The 24,947-nt window shown below is 48.7% G+C and overlaps 1 protein-coding gene across 9 annotated transcripts in view; it reads right to left on the minus strand.

Annotated features, from left to right (window-relative positions):
- The window catches only part of pcdh19 (protocadherin 19), a 65,890-nt gene extending 44,475 nt beyond the window's left edge, over window positions 1-21,415 (minus strand). For 2 of the 9 annotated variants that reach the window (XM_030367789.1, XM_030367788.1), the window contains exons 1-2: window positions 18,186-21,415; window positions 14,969-15,083 (exon numbers count right to left, since the gene is read on the minus strand). In XM_030367789.1, the coding sequence (XP_030223649.1) occupies window positions 14,969-15,083; window positions 18,186-20,332 (2,262 nt within the window). In that variant the 5' untranslated portion in view covers window positions 20,333-21,415. Of the gene's footprint in view, window positions 1-14,755; window positions 15,102-18,185 lie in introns of all 9 variants that reach the window. The other 7 variants (XM_030367785.1, XM_030367784.1, XM_030367787.1 and 4 more) reach the window with 4 other exon arrangements.
- Between the last annotated feature and the right edge of the window lie 3,532 nt (window positions 21,416-24,947).

Genomic DNA, 24,947 nt, shown 5'->3' on the forward strand with positions numbered 1-24,947 from the left:
TTCTCTTTAACTGCTTTAAAAAGTGAAAATATGGTGTCTCAATTGTCGATTTAAGAGGACAATTCCACCCGAGATCCAAAGCGACCGAAAGCATATGTTACGCTTTAATTGTGAATATGGCGGCTTTAGGACTGTACATTTGTGATCATCATAATCGCAGTCATCGGTTGACTACAGAACCCCTATCTGGGGAGGGGGGGGGGAGGGGGGGGGCGGTAAGACCTCCTCCCTACGCATGTTGATGTCCCGGAGAAGTACGGCAGGAAGCGCTGATAAGCAGGCCCTTATCCTTTTAAAGACGGCCCCCTAATCCCATGATGGGGGGACACATGGGGTGGGCGGGGGGCTTCGGATTTAAGGGATTTAGTCTGGATTATAGCTAGTCCTCCAAATTAAACCCAAAGTCAGCTTTCCGCAGTTGCTCATGCAAACTGGCAACAGCGTTTTGGCAGGGCCTCCGCCAGAACAAGGCAAACAGAGCAAGTACTATAATTAGAAAATGTCCCTCCCCCCTCCCCCCCCCACCCATTCACCCATGGGGCTGGACATTCACAGGTAGTGCTACAGTCTCTCTCTCTCTCTCTCTCTCTCTCTCTCTCTCTCTCTCTCTCTCTCTCTCTCTCTCTCTCTCTCTCTCTCTCCTCTCTCTCTCTCTCTCTCTCTCTCTCTCTCTCTCTCTCTCTCTCTCTCTCTCTCTCTCTCTTTCTCTCTCTCTCTCTTTCTCTCTCTCTCTCTCTTCCCTCTCTCTCTCACCCTCCCCCCCTCTCTCTCTCTCTCTCTCTCTTTCTCTCTCTCTCTCTCTCCCTCCCTCTCTTGCTCACTCCCCCTGCTTCCCAATATCCCCCGTCTCTCTATCTTTGTCTCTTTGTCTGTCTCGCTCTGTCCCTCTTCCTACATCCTCTCCCCCCCTCTCCCTCCCCCTCTCTGTCTCACCCCCTCTCCCCCCTCTCCCACTCTCCCCGGCTGCCCTTTGTCAGGGTTCACCCCATGGTGTCCTCAGTGTTGTGGGTGCACCTGCTCCGTCATCGTCCGGGGTGACCCGCCCTCCGCGATAACAACAAACAACCCCACGTCGTTTGAACAGCGGCCTCAGAATGTAGCCACACAAGAGAAAAACCTTTGTTTGCATTTTAGCGACACAATGCATCTAAGCAGAGTTAAAAGAAATAACAGTGTTCAACCGTGTAGGCTGTTGTAAATGCTATGTATGCCTGTGTTTGTGAGTGTGTGTGTGTGTGTGTGTGTGTGTGTGTGTGTGTGTTTGTCTGTGTGTGTCTGTGTCTGTGTCTGTGTCTGTGGGTGTGTGGGTGTGTGTTTGTGCTGCGTGCATGCCTTTGTACATACGCTCGCACTATTACCAGCTCTTTCAGCGTGCTTATATTTAATGATATCAGCGCGGATCTCATCTGAGCCATTCAGTGAGATCAGAGAACAGCTCCATAGTGACCCTGTTGCCATGCCTCCCCAAGGAGCTCAAGAATTAGCCTGGGTCATTATGGCTCACAATATGAATTGCAGTGCGCCCACTGTGGAACTCCACAGACACACCCGCACACGCACGCACACGCACGCACACTCACACACACACACACACACGCACACGCACACGCACACGCACACACACACACACTTGCAAACATCCAACACATCTCAACTCTGGGGTACATAAATACTGATCGTAGCTTCCCTAAGCTCAGCTTAGCATCCATCCTAAACGGGGGGAGCACTTCTCTCTCATTAACCCAACGGCGCTCGCTCACTGAGAGGACATGAGGAGCAGGACGCGGGAGGAGGAGAGACCAGAGGAGAGAGCAGAGGAGAGAGCAGAGGAGAGACCAGAGGATAGACCAGAGACCAGAGGAGAGACCAGAGGAGAGACCAGAGGAGAGACCTGAGGGGAGACCAGAGGGGAGACCAGAGACCAGAGGAGAGACCAGAGGAGAGACCAGAGACCAGAGGAGAGACCAGAGGAGAGACCTGAGGAGAGACCAGAGGAGTGACCAGAGGAGAGACCAGAGAGGAGACCAGAGACCAGAGGAGAGACCAGAGGGGAGACCAGAGACCAGAGGAGAGACCAGAGGAGAGACCAGAGGAGAGACCAGAGGAGAGACCTGAGGAGAGACCAGAGGAGTGACCAGAGGAGAGACCAGAGAGGAGACCAGAGGAGAGACCAGAGGAGAGATCAGAGACCAGAGGAGTGACCAGAGGAGAGACCAGAGGAGAGACCAGAGGAGAGACCAGAGGAGGAGGAGCCTCCACAGGTCTCCTCATCAGGGCTGTCTTCGTACCGGCAGCGCGCTCTGTGGTGGAGTCTGTGTTTAATCCGTTTCCCCGGCGCACGCTCGCTTCATCTCGACCTGACCCGCTATCGTCGGAGAATGAGGGAATCATCGCCGGCGCCTCCCAGGAAACCCGTGAGCGCTGTAAATAATACGTCTGGGGCCGTTTCTCAAAGGCCCTAATCCCAGGGAAAACAAATTTGAGAAGGAACACACCCGCCGCGAATAGCTCTTATGAAAAATACGCCGGAAAAAAACCTGATAATGAAAATGCAAAACAGGCTTGAGAGGAGGGAGCCATGAGCAGCCGTCTCACCGCAAATCCCCAACACCTAGCATCAGCAAATTCGCACCCTCAACTTTTATTTGTGTGCACCAAGCTCTGCCTTTCTCTCTCTTTGTGTGGGCCCTCCCCCAGCGACCCCCCTGCCACTCAGCAGGCGGCTGCGCTTTACGTCCGTCCGTATCCGAGAGCTGCTGCTGCTGAGCTCACCAGACACCACCGAGGAAGAGGAGAGGAGGCCGCATGCAACGAGACCCAATACCCCCCTGCACTCCCACCGCGCACACACACACACACACACACACACACACACACACACACACACACACACACACACACACACACACACACTCTCTCAGATGCAAAGACACACACACAAATACACACACACACACACACACAAACACACACACAAACACCCCCCTCTCCGCCTTCAGACAAGTGAACAATGGGTTTTAAAGAGGGGGAGATGAAGAATAGAAATGTCATAGGTGAAGAAAGGGAGTGATGATGCAGAGGGAGAAGGGAGGAGGAAGAGGAGGGGGCAGGGGAGGTGGTGCAGGGGCCAGAGACGGTGTTGGTGTTGGCACAAAGCAGGGCCGGGGGTCGACTGGGGAGTGGGGGCCTCTTTTATATGCGTGGTCAGAGTCCATTAGACTAGTTGCTGAGTGAGAGAAAGAGATACAGAGAGAGAGAGAGAGAGAGAGAGAGAGAGAGAGATACAGAGAGAGAGAGAGAGAGAGAGAGAGAGAGAGAGAGAGAGAGAGAGAGAGAGAGAGAGAGAGAGGACAGAGAGAGAGAGAGAGAGAGAGAGAGAGAGAGAGAGAGAGAGAGATACAGAGAGAGAGATACAGAGAGAGAGAGAGAGAGAGGGGGGGGGGGAGGGAGGGAGGGAGGGAGGGGGAGAGGGAGGGAGGGGGAGAGGAAGAGAGAGAGAGGGAACATGCTACAGCTCATTACATGCCCTGCCTCTGGTTCCTTAGGTGAACAATGCACATTACTCTGGCCGGCTGCTCTCCCAGCCATCGCCTCGGCGCCCTACGAGACGGCTAATATCTGCTGCTGCAGTCGCTCGCCTGCCAAGAGCCTCGTCCGCACTCGTCAAACATCCCATAATGCAAATGCATCCAGGTTTATGTCCAAGAACAAAAGGGCAGCGTGTTCGCTGCACTCAGATAAAAGGGCGAGGGGAGCATAAATAAAAACACAAGTATGTAAAGGACTTTTTAAAGGAGTGTTTGTTTGTTCTTAAAGGTGTACTTTGAGGATTAACTGAGAGGACGGGACAAGAAAATGACCGTATCTAGAATGAAGTATGATGTAATTCCTGTTTTTTTATTTCGGAACCCACTGCTTGCTCCTCGTATAAACAGCCGACAACGCTAAGTACACCCACAGCGCTGAACCCCAACAGAACGCCACCGGTTCACGGCTTAAAGTGCCCCGGCAACAGCGCACCTCCAGCGAGCGAGTCGTGGAATGAGGGTCATCTATCCGACCAGCCGACCGGCGCAGTTAATGGCCTTCTTGGACATTTTATTTCCCTCTCTTTTTTATCTTCACAATTATGTATGCAGAAGTTGACATTTAGTGTGACTGGGGAAATGCTAACTAGCATCCTCGCTGCACTCTCTTTGTTTTAGGCCAAAGAAACGGGACAATCCTAAAGGTCAGCGCGTCGTACAGTGTCACAGAGTTGGCCGCCTGAAAAGACACAAGTCCTTTCACTGGTCCCGACAGCTCCTGCAGGAGTATTGTGTATTATGTCTCTCCCCTGCCTCCCCCCCTCCCCCCCCCTGTCTCCCTCCCTTTCTCCCCCACCCCCTATCTCTCTGTCATTCAAAGCACACAGGATTACCACTTACAAGAGGGTCGTGGGAATCTTCTCGACAGCACAGCCAAACGCCGGGCAATAATCAGTTGACTCCGCCGTGACAGGCGAGAGAAAGGAGGGAGGAATACTGTGGCCGTCCATGAATTCTAATTAAAACCTTTCTTTTTCTACTCTTCATATTCAAATCGGGTTTTTTTCTTTTTCTCTTTTCCGTCAACTCGCATTATAGCAGTCGTTTGTTGTGGGGCTCTTACGGTTGGAGGTGTTTTTTTCTGGCTGGAAGGGAGGTTTGGGTTCTGTTGAGCCTAACATTTCAGAGCAATATATATATATTATTATAATCTCTATATAAAAAAATATATATATTTCTATAAGATTATAATTATTACATATACATATTTTACATATTTTTAGGGGGCTTGATAGATTTCCCAACAGAGGGACTCGGGTTCCCTTATCCACACCATCCAATTCGGTGTAATAACAGGCCTCAGTGTTATCACGCTGCCACACGCACTGCAGAACATGTAGGACACATTCATTCTAATTAACTCCTATATAGATATATGGCCTCGTTAGCCTTTGAATACGCCAGTGGACCCAATGCCACTGAGAGTACATTCCAGGAAAAAGAGAATCTCCTCCCGGTGAAACCATCACCTGCAGCTCCTGTGTAACATATGTACACCTGACCTTTCCCTTTTCATAATTTCTAATTCCGGCGTTGTAAACACACAGGAAGTACGGGTTAATGAGGAGAGCGGTTAACCCGAGGCGAGTCCGCTTAACCGGGTTACATTCTCCTCTCATTTAGCCTGACTAGGTCTGCTCACGGCCCGTGTGTTGTTCTTATGTTTGTTCTGTTCTCGTTTTAAACCAGCCATGCTCGTTTGGTTGCTTTTCTCTGCACATTACCTCATGAGGGATGGGCATGATTAGGGTTAGAGAGTAATGAGGTTGAACCGCACATAAAAAACTGATAGACGGATAAAAGAAATGGGAATCCAAACTGAATCTGATCTAGTTGAATCATCCAGTCCGATTGCATTGTATTGGCAAGAATCTCAAGAATGAAGCGGCTAAGCAAATTTTTTTGCATCCAAGTAACCAAAGGTTAACGTGATTCCAGATTAGCATCCGTGCAGTGAATACCAAGGAAACTAAGGACAGAATAGAAACAGAATGTGGCGTATTCATGTTGAAATGTACGATTCTTTTTTAAAATAAAAGCTTCCATTGTGAAAGGTTAAAAGGATGTTGATGCAGCCATGCTTGCAGAGCTGAACACAGTGTGTGATGATGATCCTTTAGGACACGGAGGTAAACATTGCTGTGTCCTAATCTTTTCGTTCTATTGCACCTGTTGGCCTGTCCCAATCCAATGTGGACCAGACCACCATACCAGCAGACCAACGTCATGGCCCACTTATTGAATGTAAATGCCAGTGGGCTTTGCACTGGCCTTTGAATAAGTGTATTTTGAATGCACTTATTAAATTACATGAGTGATGCAACACCATATTGGGAAACTCTTCTTCTGTATGTTCTTCTGGATGAAAACAGAAATGTGTAATTATTTTTACATGACATTTGTTCAAACGTAATTAGATAGTTTTATCATTCGGGCACCATGAGAAATTGGATTAACTCCAAATTGGTTAAACTATGTATCATGTATCGTATGATTGAATTCACTTTATATAATTATAAGTCTAATTATGCGGAACCTTTCTGTGTGCGTGTATCTGTGCATGTGAGAGAGAGCGAGAGAGAGAGACAGAGAGAGGGAGATAGAGGGAGAAAGAGAGTGAGAGAGAGGGAGAGAGGGAGAGAGAGAAAAATTGATACTTCTTGTATCTGTGAGTGAATGAGTCACCAACACAAAACATCTACCCAAGACTGTGTACCATCTGATAGTAATCTTTGAACCTGAAATATCAGTTGTGGCGACAATGACAAACGAATGGAATGCAGTAGAATAATATCCCCTTGTCCTTCACGGTACTATTCATTCAAAAGCCTTCACAGCGAGTGCAGTGAACCAAAGCACTACGTCTTCCATCAGAGACCTCTAAATCCGCATGCACCTACAACGCAAGATATTCAACAGCATACAGGGAGGGCTCTGATTGGCTGCTGATGATTCGATGGTTTCTTCGGTGATGCAGTGAGATTACAGTGTTGATCATCAGTTTAGCCCACGTCTGACAGTGGTATGTTCAGCTGAATCACATGCTCAGCATGTCTCCGCGTTAGGAGAGCATCTGATCAGGTAGCGTTGGACAGAGGCGGGGGACTCTACTAGTTTGAAACTAAAGCCGGTGTTTTTAGCCTTATTGGTCGTGACACATGAAACGTCTTTCGAAGCCCGATTCACAACAGACTTCTTTGTGACCTTTCTAATCTGTCACTCAATCAGCGGCACAATTGAGTTGAAGAAAGAGACGTTACAGAAGGCAATCAGCTACGCAAATCTCCCAACTAAATGACTCAATTAATAGGAATGAATAACCCGTGAAGTGTGATTCTTAGCCATTCCTCAGACACGTTGCTATTTATATTTTATTCATATTAGGTGTGTGTGTGTGTGTGTGTGTGTGTGTGTGTGTGTGTGTGTGTGTGTGTGTGTGTGTGTGTGTGTGTGTGTGTGTGTGTGTGTGTGTGTGTATGTGTGGTGTGTGTGTGTGTGCGTATTTGTGCATTGGTTCGTGTATGTGTGCGAGTGTCTATGCATAAATGTATGTATGTATGAATGCATTTGTGTGGTAATGCATTTGTATTTGTGTGTTTTTCCGAGTGGGGATGGGAGACACATTCACTTCCAGCAGATGTGTAGTGTGAGTTGACAGCATGACATCTACTTTGCATGCTCAATATGACACGTTTGAATACCCTGCATATTTCCTTCAAGTGCCAAGATTGCGGGGGATGCTCAGACTTACTGGGGTCTCTCTCTCTCTCTCTCTCTCTCTCTCTCTCTCTCTCTCTCTCTCTCTCTCTCTCTCTCTCTCTCTCTCTCTCTCTCTCTCTCTCTCTCTCTCTCTCTCTCTCTCTCATATCAATACCCTTATGTCTCCCCATCACTGCTTTCACTTGTCACATTTCAAGTCTTATTTTATTGACTTTCTAGTTTGAGGGGGCTCATAATAATGCTAACATTTCAGCAGCCATCTTGGTCAATGCAAACAAGGCAGACAGATATGAGACACAGCAATATGCTGAGCCCAGACGGTGTGTCTGCTCCTCCGATACAGAGCACAGTTCATAAAACAGTCTCTTTCCCTTTCCTCTCATGTTGCCCCATAAAAAAGTACAACACAATAAAACCTCCTGCCAGCCTAATGTAAACCCGATCAATAATGCATCCCAACTTATTTTTCCCTGATCCGTTGGTTATCTGCGACCACAGGTACGAAGAGCTGTGGTTTCGCGCATTATGAATTCAAAAACACACTCTTGCCAAAGGCCATTCCTTTACTGTATGATTGTCTCCCCCCCAACCGGCGCTGGACGATAATTAAGCCATGGAAGACGTCTCTATTCTCCAGCGGGAGCGCGTCACTCCGCTCCACCACGGAGGTCAGGCCAACATCAGGCAGCTGAGCCTGCTCTGACCGAGGGACGGCCATGTTGAGGGAGGGGTTCAGGAGGAGGCTCATGCGGGAGAGGACAGCGCACACACACACACACACGCGTACACATAGACACATGCAAAGACGCACACACACGCACATACACATGAACGCACGCAATCGCACGCACACAATCGCACACACACACACACACACACACACACACACACACACACACACACACACACATATACACACATACACACAAACATACACATACAGGCATATACACATACACACACACACACACACACACAACCACACACAGGCATTTACACATACACACACACATACACATACACATACAGGCATAAACACATACATACACACACACATACACCCACACACAGGCACACACACACACACACACACACACACACACACACACACACACACACACACACACACACACACACACACACACACACACACACACACACATAACAGTTTGCAGGACCATCAGGAAATCATACCGCTGTTGACAGAAGCGTCAGGCCCATTGAATTTGGATTTCTTTCTATTTTTTATTTTAATCTTGTTGTTTTTTATAATATGTAGTTATGATCATTTGATATTATGAGTCGACAACCGTGTTATTCTTATTGTGTCATAGATCACACCTCAAAAGGTCACACACCCCCTGTCCCTGTGGTATTAGTTTCTTCCCAAAGTGGCAACGGCAGGTAAACACACAGACGCATCGACGCTGGAGGAGGTGTGGGCTCCAGCTTAGCGCTGCGATGTACACACTTAATTGCATTTGAAAACAAATAAAGGCCCTCTTTGCTTTGCAGGATAGTTGGCTAGTACCATCACTACCATCGCAGGGACATGTATGTCGATTTATTGAAAGAATGATTCCCTCTTTCGTTTGATCATCTCAGAGTGTCAGACAAATCAAGGGATGATGACAGACAGGCAGTTAAAGCTGATCTGTGTGAGGAATATGGAAGCCTAAGGGACAATATTAAAACAATCATGTTAACTTGAAAATGTAATTCCATGATAAGAATATAATTTCACATATATGTATGTGTTATTTGTAAAGCTATAAATAAGTACAATTAAAAATGAAATGCAATAATCCAATTTGCGTTTTCACATACTCGTATGGGTGTTCTGTCACAACAACAACACGAAGATGGTGATGACGTTGATGATGATGATGTTGATGATGATGATGATCAGAATAAGAGTAATGATGTTGTCAAAGTTATAGTAAGAGGCAGTCATCCCCAGTGGTTTGATAAATTAAAGCCACAAACACAAATTTCAGCAATTAGCATTATATAAGGGATTCCACAGGATTTAATGAAGGTATTTCTCAGACTGATCAGACCGAGGTATCCCCATAAAGGTTAATCAGAATCAGAGCAGTGAGATGGAGGGCTCTCAAGTCGGGGGGGGGGGTCAAGACTCTCTGGTTACATCAGTGTGCGTAGGTGTGGTTACGGGTTAAATGTGCTCAGTTCTAGTGGTGATGGCGGATCTTCAAGGCGGCTGGGCGGTTTGGGGAACATGTTACCAGTGCACATACTGAGCTTCTTATCGGCGATGGAGCCAACACTGCTGTGTGAAGACAGCACTGCACAGTCTCATCTGTACCCATGCTGCCTCCTATGCATCGTGTGGGAAAACACAGCTATTAGCATGTCGGCGGGCTCCTTTCATCTGTCACTTTATCAGCTGTGTTCTCTGGACTCATTTGCAATGTGGAATAATAGTGGCAGCAGCATTTGAAGAAAGTGTAGAAGTGAGTGAAAAAGTGAGCGCCATTTTTAATAACCATAACAGCACAAAGAATTGACGTGGACATCTCTAAATAAATATACAGCATTCACCCGTATATAAAGTAGGCGTTTGCTGAGCTACAGAAACTGATGTAGTGGAGTTTTAAAACAATCCCCCCACTCTTTGAATATCTACGTCCAATTGCAGACCGTTGCGTCATCATTTTCATGTTTTTTCTCGGGAAGGACCCCCATGCCTGCTCCCGTGCCCCCCAGAATTATGGTCTGCATGAAGCCCCTCCCGGTGGTCTAGCAGGAGGGCCGATCCAGCCCAGGGTGACGCCAGACCTAACTCCTGGCCCCGCGTTCCTCACGCTTGATGATCACCGACGTGCCTTTATTTTATTGATATTATTTTTTATGATATGTAGTTATGACCATTTGATATTATGAGTCGAAAAACGAATTAATCTTATATTATAGATTTAAAAAAAAAAAAAGGCGAAACCAACACTTTCCCTGCGAAATTCTTCCAAAAGGCGCAATGACAGGTAAACAGGAAGACAGCAGGTAAACAGGCAGACAGCAGGTAAACAGGTAGACAGCAGGTAAACAGGCAGACAGCAGGTAAACAGGCAGACAGCAGGTAAACAGGCAGACAGCAGGTAAAAAGGCAGACAGCAGTCTGCTGCGTGTTGAGTCTGGAGAAGAGAAACAGCTTAACGCTGCGTTGCCCAACTGGGTGGTGGAGCATCACTCCCTCTTTCCAACGTGGGCAAATTAAATGAAATTATAGACATTTAACTGCATTAAAAAAAACAAAGGCATCGTTTGCTTTGCAGGATAGTTGGCCCGCACCATCGGTAGCCATCCCTAAAGCGATCCGTAGCCGACTGGATCGCTAGTCGTGACTAGTTGCATAGCATCATATTTAATAGGGGGAAGGAGAGCTGTGTTACTCAAATGACAGTTAGTATGTTTAACCACCACTATCACAGGTTGTAGGTAGCAAAACACTGAATTCCTGAGGTGTTATTTATAGTGAGAGGCTATTTTTCCTTCCTTTCCTTCAGATTTATTGAAAGAATGGTTCCCTCTTTCGTATGATCATTTCAGAGATTCAGACAAATCAAGGGATGCTGATGACAGTCAGTTCTAGATCCTGATCTGTGTGAAGCATATGGAAGCCTAGTGGACCGTATTAAAACAATCATGTCAACTTGAAAATGTAACTCAACAATAGGTTTATAATTTCGATGTGTAATTTGTATGCGTAATTTGTAAAGCTATATATTATTCAAATTGTATAATTAAAATGCAATAATACAATTAGCATTTGCATTTTCACATATTCGTATGGTTGTTCTGGTTGTATGGTTGAAGAATGATGATGTTAGTAGTATAGTATACTATAAGTGTAGTAGTTAGGCCTGCATGATGCTGCTGCCTGCGGTCTGTGGCCGGTCTGTGCCAGTCCAGCAAGCCGTAACTCCTGGCACCAAATTTCTCCCTAAAAATACTAACCTAGTAGCCGTTACTGAATGCTAAAACAGGTCCTGGTGACTATCTCCACTTCCAACCCCGGTACGGAATAAAGCGAATCACCCAGTTTGAGGATAATTCCAGACGGTTATTTGGTAAATAAATGTGTAGGCGCTGTGGCCCAGCGTTTAAAACAAAGCTCTCTTTGCAGACAACAGATGAATCATGGGTAATTACGCGGTTTCCCCGCAGGCTGAAGACAATTTTTGGAACAAAGCATGCTTGCTAATCACAGCCGTGCAGCTACCCCTGAGCCCTGGCCACACCAGGGCTTACAGGCGGAGGACTGCCGGAGTCAAGAGGTTTCAAGCCCAGGCCTGCTCTCCATTTAAAAACGCCATTACCAGCCATCCCATCCCAACGGCCATTATTTATGTTCCATAAATAGGATCGCGATGAATTATGAGAGTTTTTATTTCTCTTTTGTGTTTTTAATTAACAATAACGACACAAAACACAAGCTGGCGCCATTTTGATGGATGGCAACTGTGTTTGACAGCTGTCAGAATCAAGAGGATGGAACGCATTATAGATACGGCTATTGCTGTTTGCTATCCCGGTACGACCTGCTGGATGTCAATGTATGCCCTTCCTTCGTCTCTCTCTCTCTCTCTCTCTCTCTCTCTCTCTCTCTCTCTCTCTCTCTCGCTCTCGCTCTCTGTCCCTCTCTTTCTCTCCCTCTACCTCTTGGTCCGTCCCTCTCATCCCACAGACACACAGAGAGTGTGTCTGTGGGATGCACAGACTAGGTCAAAGGGATGTTTGTCAACGTCATGTGCAATGCGACCACGCGACTCAACCTGCATGTTAATCAGCGCCCGCCTTTGTCAGGCCCTGTCCAGCGACGTGAGGGAGAGCGCTGGAGGGAGAGAGAGAGGCAGTAGGTCTCGGAACACCTGGCATCTGAACACGTTTCTCCCCTCCTCGCTCGCCCATGCGCCGCTGATCCCTGCCAGCCCGTCCCGTTAAAAGGTCCCCCTCAAAAGGAATCCCACGCCCCGACATATGAGATCTTCAAAATCCGCCCGCAAAGCCCCGTCCACGGGCCACTCTATTTTCATTAGCTGAGACAAAGGTGCTTCTCCTAATCCCGCAGTAAAAGCGCTTTGATTGGGTGCTTGAGACGGACACAGGCTATAGGCCGGATGCTTCCACCCCATGGAAACAGCTTTCCCCTTCGCAACAATAGCGGTTTATCTCATTTTTGGCCCTCAGAGAGGGAAATAACATGATTACCGCTGGCCACAGCGAAGACGATCTACTCATCACCACAAGTACCTGCTGTGGGCCGGCCGGCACACTCCGTCCACGGACCTGAGGCCGCTCCACCTCTGTGGCGGTTTACAAATCAATTGATTCCTACACGACACATTATTATACCGTATAAAAAGAAAGCACAACAAAACGAAAGCCACTAGCTTACACCTTGCCTCGATATAAATCTCAGCTCGTCCCGGTGAGTCGGTAGGCCTGTAAATGGGTGTCATTGATCACCGGGAGGAGGCATTGATGCCCAGTTCTCTCCCCGGATCATCCCGTCGATGGATCAATAGCTATCTTGTGTTTTTGCTGTGGTTTTAGGGCCGCCACTGTCCCTCCCCTCTCCCTACATGTCAGATGGAGATTGGTGTAATCAATTCTGGACATGTGAGCATGGGAGTGCTGGAGTTTATTTGCCGCTGACCGTGAGAGTGTACTCTGTGGGGGTGACATGTGTGACCGATTCCTACACACCCCTCTTCCCCTCCGATCACACACACACACACACACACACACACACACACACACACACACACACACACACACACACACACACACACACACACACACACACACACACACACACACACACACACACACTCTAACTCAACCACTGCCTCCCCTGAGAGGGGGATATTTATGGCGGGAAGACCAGTTGTTAAACAAATCCAATATGTCGGTTCAGGTTGAGGGAAAGATCCATAATCCTAAAATCAGCTGGTCGGTGTGCACGCCTCTGTCAGCGCAAACACCTTCTCCAAGGAAGACCTTCAGCGCTCTGTGGCAGCCACCCAGTGCATGTCAATAGACCAAATCATATTGAGCGAGGCTCAGGGCGAAGCTATGCATGAGAAGGAACACCTTGACCGTTAATTGTGGCTGAAAGGGCCGGAGCAGAGATGGCGGGGAGAGGAGGAGGAGGAGGAGGAGGAGGTGCAGAGAGAATATCGAGGCAACGATTATTCTCTCTCTGCTAAAACCCCCAAAAAGACATCTGAACAAGCAGCGCTTGCTGGGTCAATGCATTTGGCAAGTCATCCACATCCTGTTCCTCTGAAGCACTTCAGTACACACACACACACACACACACACACACACACACACACACACACACACACACACACACACACACACACACACACACACACACACACACACACACACACACACACACACACACACACAAATAAATCCACGTGCACTGAAAAAAGGCTATAGCAAGAGGAGCCAAATAATCAATTTTGTCAGGGATCCCGATTGGGCTGGGCAGCGTTTCCTCCCCGGTCGGCGGCCGTGTGCCGTGTCCTTAAATGCCTTGAAGGATCTCGCTCCACCGGGCTAATAAGACCGCGCACGGCAATTTCAAAAGCATTTCTCCCGGTTAATGAGCTGAGCGTTACATACATGCAATCCAATCCCGTTCTAATGACATTATAAATAACCGTGACCTTGGAAATCACCTTTTGAATACCCTTGCAAACGGCGTAAAATGAATTCCACTATTGGAGAAACATGAGCTGACTAGATCATCTTAATTTGATTTTGAACATTTGATCTCTCTACCCCTCTCTCTCTCTTTCCTCCCTCTCTCCCACTCCCTCCCTCTATGTCTCTCTACCCCTCTCTCTCTCTCTTTCCTCCTCCCTCCCTCCCACTCCCTCCCTCTATGTCTCTCTACCCCTCTCTCTCCCTCCCCCTCCCTCCCTCTATGTCTCTCTACCCCTCTCTCTCCCTCCCTCCCACTCCCTCTATGTCTCTCTACCCCTCTCTCTCTCTCTCCCCCTCCCTCTATGTCTCTCTCTCCTCCCTCCCTCCCTCTATGTCTCTCTACCCCTCTCTCTTTCCTCCCTCCCTCCCTCCCACTCCCTCCCTCTATGTCTCTCTACCCCTCTCTCTCCCTCCCCCTCCCTCCATGTCTCTCTCCCCCTCCCCCTCCCCCTCCCTCCATGACTCTCTCCCCCCCTCTCTCTCCTCCTCCCCCTCCCCCTCCCTCTATGTCTCTCTACCCCTCCCCCTCCCTCCATGTCTCTCTCCCCCTCCCCCTCCCCCTCCCTCCATGTCTCTCTCCCCCTCCCCCTCCCCCTCCCTCCATGTCTCTCTCCCCCTCCCCCTTCCCCTCCCTCCATGTCTCTCTCCCCCCCTTGGTTTAACCCCAACATGGCTATTAGGACAGAGCAGAGAGGAGGCGGTCTCACCTCTGGCAGCGGCATGCCGTTGATGATCAGGTCAGGCTGCTGCTGGCCCTGGCCCGTGAAGGAGTGCTGATAGCCGTGGTTGGGGGCGGCATTGCGCGAATTCTGGTTCTCCACGTTGAGGAAGGTGCTCTCGGAGCGCCTGCAGCCCAGGGGTAGGCTCTGCTGGTGGTAGTCGAAGTAGTTGAGCGAGGAGGTGAGAGACGAGCAACTCACCACGTTCATCTTGTCCGTCTCCTCCACGTCGCGGGGCACGAGCCGGATGTCGTTCTTGCTCAGCTTCTTCTTCTTGCTCGACTTCTTCTGGTTGCCGTACGAGTACTCCGCCACCCTGCGCAAGTAGAAGAAACTGAACAGACTCAATAAAGCAGCGGACCGTCCGCCCCTGTCCTCCACACAGCCGAGGCGGCGCCGCCCCCCCGTCCCACGCGTGGGGTCGGGGCCGGGCCCCTCCGGGCTGCTCGCTGCCAGGCGCAGAGGCTCCTGGGCGGAAGGGGGAGCGAGGGAGGGAGGGGGGGGGGGGACGCCGTCCCTAGAGATGACTTCCAAGCCCCCCCTGGCGTCCGCCCAGGAGCTCTCTGCCCCCGCGACGGGGTCTCTGCGTTCGCATGCTCTGCAGCCCCCCACGTCACAGACGAGTAAACACACAATGCAAACAACATGCAACGGGGAATGGGGAGGCGGCCCGCAACACACACACACACACACACACACACACACACACGAGGCAACGCACACACGAGGCAACGCACACGAGGAGGGAAGCAATGATGCGAAAGCAGCGCGACAAAACCTACGCGGCCGTGTTCAAGCATGCAGCCCACACTCATGTTCTCTCCTTCCATCTTTAGCTCGGCCGCTGAGCCCCAGCGGCTGTGTGGCGTGCAGAAGGACCGCACATCCACATCCGTCCGGATAGCCTCTGAGGCTCCGGCTAGCTGGAGCCCGGCGTTTTTGACTGTAATTACCCCAAATGAGCGACACAACCGTGCTTTATGCTTCGCCATTCTAGAAACATCCATGTCTTTCTTCAGACATGGACATGTACACACAGCGGTTGGTGTGTCGAATGGAAGTTGCCGTGTGGAACACACTCGTCCAGCCCCAACCAGATGTATTCCACAGATGCCAACTGGCGGGCATCTGGGGAAGATGTTTTGCTTTGTTCTCCTTTCCTTTTCAGCGTTTACAAATTAACATTCATTAAGACCGTGTAAGACCACCTTGTCTGGAATCGTGACATTTAACACTGCTTTCTGCCACCACCTCCATTACTTACCAGGATGCCATTATGGTCTTATCTCGCTGGGCTTTTCTTTTAACATTTCAGTGGGCAGACAGTAGCAATTTACTTTGTCATTTTTCTTTTGTTTTGTGTCTCGCAATTAAAACAACTTTAACTGTCACCAACAAGTGATTTACCGAAGGCTGCATGGGGTCAAAAAATAACTGAATATTTTAATTCTCTCTCTCTCTCTCTCTCTCTCTCTCTCTCTCTCTCTCTCTCTCTCTCTCTCTCTCTCTCTCTCTCTCTCTCGCTCACCCCCTATATCTTTCTTGTTCTCCTTTCCTGCTGTCTGAGCTGAACATTTAAAACCGGAGACAGGGAAATATCTTCAGAGTCAGACAGAGGACAGGCAATAAATTGCAGATAAGCGCTCCTTAGATTTGAGGTGGCTACACTGCGACGAGCAAATCAATGGCAATTAAAACACCCAGCGGGAGAACTGACACACAGCATTAGAGGCCCCCACGTGGGTGGATCTCCACATTAATCTTTCCTTTTCATCCCATTGCAGATGCTGTCACCTTCAAACCGTTTTTTAGTCCCATATTATCGAAACGTGGCTATGTCACATTATTGCCGTTGTTCCCCTTCGTGATGTATCCCCGTAGAAACAGGTACGACATCAGAACTGTTGCCTACATGACACAGGGGTGGTTTGGTGTAGAAGTGAGCAGATCGTGATCACGTGTTCACCAAACGAGTACAGCCTGAATCTCCCTCTAATGGCTCCCGGCTCACTCCGAGATGGGTTGAGTCAGCCAACACCAAGGCCCTGCTTGCTGTGTGGAACCGAGTCCATAGTGGAGGAATTCACAGATCTAATTTTATATTTGATATATATTTATATATATTAAACTAAATTATGAGGCGATCCAATCTATATGTAAATGTATAGGAAAATACAACATATGGTGGAATCAAAGGCTAGTGCGGATGTTCACAATGAACAGAACCGAACTTTCACTATCTAAGTTCTGGAAACAAACCTGTGTTTGACTATTATTTTCATGTTTCGTTTTTAAATAAGGGGAAACTGGCAATAGTCAATACAATTTAAGAAAGTGAATAAAATAATAACCACGACCGCAGGTCGTTCGAGACTTTTGTTTTAGACTTTTTGCCTATGTATTTGTATATTATATATATATATATATATATTTATATATATATATATATATATATATTTATATATATATATTTATAGCCTATGCTAGCACAGCAGGTTATATTTTTGGCGGTATATTTCCCCCCCTACACTTATTCTTCTAACTACTTTTCTTAGTAGCAGTAGAAAAATAAACATTATCTTTCAAATGTTTGAAGGTAAGCAAGCCATATCATAATATAATATGATAATAAAATATGAACTGTTAATCTAGACAAGCAGCCATGACAAATACTTTAAATAATATATATGTAAGACTAATAATGAACCAGTTAGCACCTAATTGGCCGGCAGCACACCCACAAATTGGACATGACAGTTGGAACGAGTATTTATGGGCCAATTGGTTGCAATTGAAAGATCGAATCAATTAATGTAATCTGCAAAACATAGCGCACTGCCTCTTCAGACGCAAGATGATTTAAGCCCAATTTAACAGAGGCATCTGCACTGTAGTCCATATCGACGACTCACTTTGGGGCCCCTCATGCACTACTACGACAGAAGCGATGCACAACTAGTCAAGTGCTCTCTTTCTCTTGTTCTCTGTCTCTCTGTCTCTGTCTCTGTCTCTGTCTCTGTGTCTCTCTCTCTCTCTCTCTCTCTCTCTCTCTCTCTCTCTCTCTCTCTCTCTCTCTCTCTCTCTCTCTCTCTCTCTCTCTCTCTCTCTCTCTTCCCCTGTCTCTTTTTCTCTCTGTCCCTCGCTCTCTCTCTCTCTCTCTCTCTCTTGAGCTCGCCTGCACTACAGTGAGCAGAGAAAGACACGCGAGCACACACCCCCACACGCATACACGCACGCACGCGCGCGCGCGCGCGCGCACACACACACACACACACACACACACACACACACACACACACACACACACACACACACACACACACACACACACACACAGGTCTGCTAGTTTGAATGTAGGAGCATAACGCAGCCATCGTAGGGACAGAGACACAGATTAGAGAGGAGGAGTTGTCGGTACCTGCAGTTGTACGTTCGGATCTCCTTGTTATCCCGCTTGCACTTGACCGCAACAAAGATCATGGTGACAAACAAGATAGCGGCGATGGAGCCCAGGGCGATGATGAAGATCAGAGACAGGTTTACGGGTCCGATAGATTCCTGGGTCTTCTCGTCCGTTGACAGGTACACCACGATGTAGGCCGAAGCAGACAGCGAGGGCTTCCCGTGGTCCCGGGCCACCACCGTGATCTCGTACGTGGACTTGGCCCCCTCCCCGAACATCCGCGTGGAGCGCACCTCCCCGTTCACTTGGTCGATCTCGAAGAAGGCCCGGTCGCCCTCCGAGATGGTGTAGGTCAGCCGTCCGTTCTCCCCCTCGTCGTAGTCGTCCGCCTTCACCTGAGTCACCATGAAGCCCACCCCCGCATTCCTGGGGACAGACACCTCGGCGGTGCCGTTGACCAGCGGGGGTTGGGTCACCACGGGTGTGTTGTCGTTGACGTCCAGCACCACGATGCGCACGGTGGCGTTACTGGACAGCGAGGGGTCCCCGTTGTCCCGGGCCAGCACTTTGAAGTCGAAGGTCCTCATGTACTCGTGGTCAAAGGACCTCATGGAGAAGATGCGCCCCGACGGGTTGATGCTGACGTATGTGTTGATGTCCATGCGCTTGATCTCCCCGGGCACGATGGAGTAGGACACGGTGCCGTTCATGCCCAGATCTGGGTCCTCGGCGGAGACCGCCAGTAAACACGAGCCGGGGAGGTTGTTCTCCATCACCATCTCCTGGTAGTGGGGCTTCAGGAAGTGTGGGGGGTTGTCGTTCTCATCGGTGACTTTCACCACCAGGGACTTGGTGGCGCGTAGAGGCGGGGTGCCGCTGTCCTCGGCCTGGATGGTGAGGTTGTACGTGTCCCTCTGCTCCCGGTCCAGCCGACCGTCCACCAGGATTGTGGAGAAGCTCTCGTACTCCTGCAGCCTGAAGGGCACGTTGCCCTGGAGCCGGCACTGCACCTTGCCGTTGGCCCCTGCGTCCTTATCGGACACCCGCACCAGGGCGATCACGTAGCCGCGGGCCGCGTTCTCGCTCACCTCCACCAACTCCGTGTTCAGGGACAGCAGGTTGATGATGGGCGGGTTGTCGTTTGTATCCATCACTTTCACGGTGACCTTACAGTGCGCCGGGATGGAGTTGGGGCCCAGGTCTTTGGCCTGCACGTCGAGCTCGTAGATCTGCGCGTTCTCGTAGTCCAGCTCCCCGTGGACCGTGATGACACCTGTCCGAGAGTCAATTTTGAACACCTCCCTCGTTTTTTCCGTGACGTAACTGTTAAAGGAGTACGCCACCTCTCCGTTGGTCCCTTCGTCGGGATCCGTGGCGTTCAGGTCTATGACCAGCGTGTTGCCCGGGGAGTTCTCCATCACGCTGACGGTGTACATCGACTCGTCGAACACGGGGTTGTTGTCGTTGGAGTCGGTGACTTTGATGTTGAGCTGCACCGCGCCTATCTTTGGCGGGTCTCCTCCGTCCTCTGCGCTGATCTCGTACGAGTAGTGGGACTGGGTCTCCCTGTCCAGCGACTTCAGCACCACCAGTTCGGCGATCTTGGAGCCGTCCCCCCTGGTCTTTATCTCCAGACCAAAGAGCTCATTCGGGGTGATGGAGTATGACTGAACACCGAATACTCCCGAATCCGGATCGCTTGCCCCCTCTAGAGGGAACCGGGTACCGGGGGAGGCGTTCTCGGAGATCTCAATGTCAATGTGGCTCGTGGGGAACCGGGGTGCGTTGTCGTTCAAATCCTCAATTTCAACTTTGATAACGCAAATCTCCATGGAGTTTGACATCACCTCCAGGGAAATGACACATTTGGGGTTCTGTCGACACACTACATCCCTGTCGATTTTCATCTGGGTGGTGAGGATGCCCGCCGGGCTCAGTTCCACCCAGCGGGGCTCCGAGTTAGAAATCACCCGTAAATAAGGGGGCTGCGGTGCGATCTGGAACCCCTGCTTCTGTGCGTCCTTTGTTACGTTCCCAATCACCGACCCCGGCTTCATCTCCTCGTTTATTCCGTATTTCAGATTGATCACTGCGTCGCTCCCGACCAAAAACAGGAGGATAACCAAAACAATGTTTATTAATTCCATCTCCCTGGATTGCATTGTACCTGTTGAGTTTCTCTTGAGACGCACCGTAAGATGGTTACGCACGCGATTGCATGTCACACACACAAAATAGGCAAAAAATTTCCCACTTACTCAACTCATTGAAATGTCCGATGAAATGTGGAGCGGACGTTCCTTCAGAAAACCATCGTGGAGATAATTCTCAGGAAAGTGATTCATTCTACTTTTGGGGGGCAGAGCGTATCCTTTGGTCCACTGCGGAGGAGAGAAACACACCGGGGAGGAGAGGCACGGTGGAGCATAGCGAGGGTCCTCAGAGAAGAGGTTCACCCGTGGAAAGACGCTCGGCTCCTGTGAAGCCACAAAGCAGGGTCAGGCGCCCCTCGGACGATAACATGTCCATGTTAGGGGCGCGTAAAATTAATAAGACAAAAAAAAGGAAAGAAATTCCTATGGAGGAGTAGAGGCAAAATGAACGGTCCTCCGATGTTTGGGGAAAAAAATTCGATCAAATGTCCGTGTCAAAGTCTCCCCGATGCCAGGAGCATTTTTAGTCGCATTTTGCACACAACATGCAGTGGGGACGTTAGAAGAGCTGACGAGAGATACTCCTCCGTTCTCCCTCGCGTTCGATTAAAAAGGAAACCTCAGAAATCATCTGCCACCGCGGAATTATTCAGCATCTTAAGTCCCGGTGCTCTGAGAACACAGGTGCTGCAGGAATATCTCGACCACAGCTCAGCTCCGCGGTGATCTTCTCCTTGCCGACGCGGATTCGCTCTCCTCTCCAGACTTTTGAAGTCTTCACGCGTTTACTTCCCAATTAAGTTCCTCCGCTCCCGGGATCGGGAACACTGGCTACACACACAACTCGGTAGTCCTTCCTGGGTAGAAAAATCCACGGAAAATATTTGAAACCACGCACAAGAGTAGAGGCAAAAAAAGACACGAGCCTACAGCCTCGACATCATTTCATGCGTAATAATAATAATCACAGCGCAGGGGGAACCGAAAAGCGTCCCGCCAGATTGAGGCAAAAAAAGGTCCACCCGGTGCCAAACGGCTGCGTATAGTTGACTCCGACACGCGCTCCTCTCGCATCACTGGCGCACACTGGCGAGCACACAGCTCAGCTCCCCGCCGTCTCGGAACCCGCACCCCCCTCAGCCAATCAGGGCTCACACGGGAGGGTTGGATTTGCTGGTGGGCGGGGTAAAGCAGAGCAAAGCACTGAAACTTGCCTTGGCCGACTGACTACCTGTGCTGCTTCTGCAGTCAGGGCGTCTGAATGCAATTAATCCTGTTGGCTACAGGCTGTGTGTGTGTGTCTCTCTGGGTCCTCACTGGGTAGGTGTGTGTGTGTGTGTGTGTGTGTGTGTGTGTGTGTGTGTGTGTGTGTGTGTGTGTGTGTGTGTGTGTGTGTGTGTGTGTGTGTGTGTGTGTGTGTGTGTGTGTGTGTGTGTGTGTGTGTGTGTGTGTGTTTTCTCACCTAAACATGAGAATTCTTTAATACAGTATCCGAGGTGCGTTGCTCAGAGTGTGTTGACGCTTACATGCGTGTGTGTAGGCTAGTTGTTGAGTATGTAGTTCGAGACAGTTTGGTTCTATGTTTATGGAGGAAGCGCATCGTGACGTCACATCACCACGATCGCCTCCACGTCACAGAACTACAGGAGCATTATAGGCATGTCGTGGGACGTGATGGTGTTTGGTATCGCCGACACAAACACCCAAGATGCATTATGAGGCACCAGCCCCTATAGACGAGGACGACAGGTAGAAACTCATGGCCGCACTGATACTGGGATAGCTAAACTGATACTGGGATAGCTACACTGATACTGGGATAGCCACACTGCTAATGGGATAGCCACACTGATGCTGGGATAGCCACAACGTCAACGTTTATTTCTAAACTATACATTACTAAAATACATAACCTTACAAACCCCGGTAGTAGGCCTACGGCTACTAACCAAACAGGGGCCACGCGTATTCAAAGCGTTCCTATTAAGTTGATATCCCCGACCGCTCGGCCGTGCGTCTGCAGCCCGCGTTCAGGTCCAATAGCGTCAGAACCATTACGCACGGCCCAATAACGCGCTCAACTCCTACTGGGGGCACGCAGCGGTTCTGAAGACCCAACCCCACAACTATGACTGATACACACGTTTATTTTATTATACGTTATTAATCAGCCTTTTATTATTTTGAAGGCAGTTGAGGTTAGGGTTACCTTATTGTAGGCTACCCGATGATTTAACATGGGTTTATGTTTGGGTGTCCCCCATCCCTTCCTCTCCGTCTCGCTCCGAGTTTCTGTCTGCCTAACTGTCTCTCTCAATAAATATGCATGACTCCAATGTAATTACGCACGCTTTTGATGACAGCCTATAGCACCAATCATTCAACACTAAGCCAATACAGCAAATCAAACGATCAATATTGATGTGGTGGGCCACTGCGACTGCAATCATGAGGAACTACTATTAGCATGATCAATTAAACGTTTCGGATGACGTTTACCTCTAACATACAAGCCCTAGGCTGTTCGATGAAAAAACGAGAAATCAAGAATGATGAAATGTAGGCCCATCTCCCATTTGTATTGCATTCAAATAGGGTGGAAACAGTTTTCTTTAAAGGAGTCGGCCCTCACTCACTGGTTCCACTCACTCAAAGCCAGCATTTCCTTCATGCCCTGGCTGTCTCTCCCTCTCCACCCCGCCCTGCCTCTCACAGAGCGAACCTCGCTTCAATCGCATCCTTTCGAGGAAGTCGGTTTTAAAGTCACAAGGGTGACACCTAGCGTCAGGTCGCAATCTCACCCGATTCCTAAAGTGGTTTTGAAGATATGATACACGGAGGAGATCTATTCTGAATGTATTAAAAGAATGATTTTTGTATCACAAGACTTGTCGTCCCAAAATATGTTGTCCCAGTGTTTAGACATTTTAATAGTTAAGATATTGGAACCACGAGACCTTCATAAACCGAGTTCTGAGTAAAAAAAACATCTACTCCTAATATTAAAATGCACCAAGCTCTCCACAACTTAATATATTTAATATGATAATGCATTACAAATTTTATCCAAAAAATTCTCTTCAATTGTAAATGCGAATGTGTTGGGTGCAATACAGTAAAATACAGTAAAGTGGGGAATTTCAATAATTATTATTTCTTCCAAACCCACTTCTTGCTATTAACAGAGAGCCTTGATCACGGGGCATCTTTTGCTTTTCATACAATACAACTGACATTCCTTACAGAAACAGAGAGCAGCCGTATGTCATAGCACTATTAACCATACTGGATGGCCTACTTCTTGCTCCAGATACGTCCTCTTGACAAAGACAAGAACATCGGACTCAGAGATGAGTCAAAGTTCAACCTAAGACTCCACTTCTATTGATCTCTGGGATGGACCTCTTCCAGATGGTTGTGCTGCAGAGTTACTGTGATAGAAGTGCAGAACTTTACCCCTTAAAGGTCTGGATAGTCTGCCATAAACAAGGCACCATGGAGCCACAGTTTAACGGTAGTCTGCCCCAGCAGGGGGGCATATCGTAGTTATGCTGGATGTAATGCTCCTGCCCTATCATGCTTCCGGCCGTAAATGTTTCTGTGTGTGCTTGAGTATTGATTTTGTCAGAATAAGTCTTGCGTTGTAAGTGCTTGTGGGGATGGCTGTCTGTTTGTTGGGCTTCTGATTTAGATTTTTGATGCTGCCCACCGTTTGAGTATCGTAAAACGAGAGAAAGGTTACCTCCACTCGTGGCTGAACGGTAGTCTACTGGTAAACATCGTCTTAGAAGGGGTCATCATAACTATGTTGCAGTGTGCGACGTTTTGGACTAAAGTCCTTTCTTTTTCAGCATAAGATACAGTTGTGAAGAACTTTTATTATTTATTGTGAAACATTAAGCTCCATAACTTTTACAACTGCTTAACACAAGCATATGAAATGAATGGGAAGGCAAAACCACAACGATGATGTGATCTGGTTGATGTTTTCGTCTGCCAACCTTTAGTATTTAGTTGAAGGTTTCAGTTGAATAAAGGCTTTCTCTTCAATTATCCTGAAAAGAAGTTGACTCACTCGTAAGTCCGCGAGACATTTCAAGACTTCCGGTACGTTCAGATGCTTTCTACCATTTCACTTCCATGGCCATCATTTGTTTAAACGCATCGCACAACGATATATAAACAACAAACTACTGAATGAACCTCCGTCCTCGCATCGCTGGCTCGTTTTTCAGAGACAATAGGAGCCTTCTCCCACCAACCCACCACTAACATGAACACATTAAAATAATGAGAACACGTTGACGTATGCAGACACACGGCACCCTTCGCTGCATGCAGACATTTCTTAAACATTACCGCGCCTCAAAACATAAAACGAAGAAGCCGAAGCTGTTAAGGGCCGCCATGCTCTCCCGTCCTCCACTGCGTCTTTGAGCATACGGCGGCTCGAACCGGCGCGGTTCAAAGTACACACAGACTGACTGATTTAATTTCACGTCACTTCTTTTCCTCCCCTGCCCCACAGTTGATATCACTGCTGCTTTGCATGGAAAGTAGTCTGCCCCCCCCACACCCCCCACGTCCTTCCCTGACAGATGCTGGTGTTATGGGCCCCCACCCC

The sequence above is a fragment of the Gadus morhua genome, chromosome 10, assembly GCF_902167405.1.
Source record: "Gadus morhua chromosome 10, gadMor3.0, whole genome shotgun sequence".
Lineage (NCBI taxonomy): Eukaryota > Metazoa > Chordata > Actinopteri > Gadiformes > Gadidae > Gadus > Gadus morhua.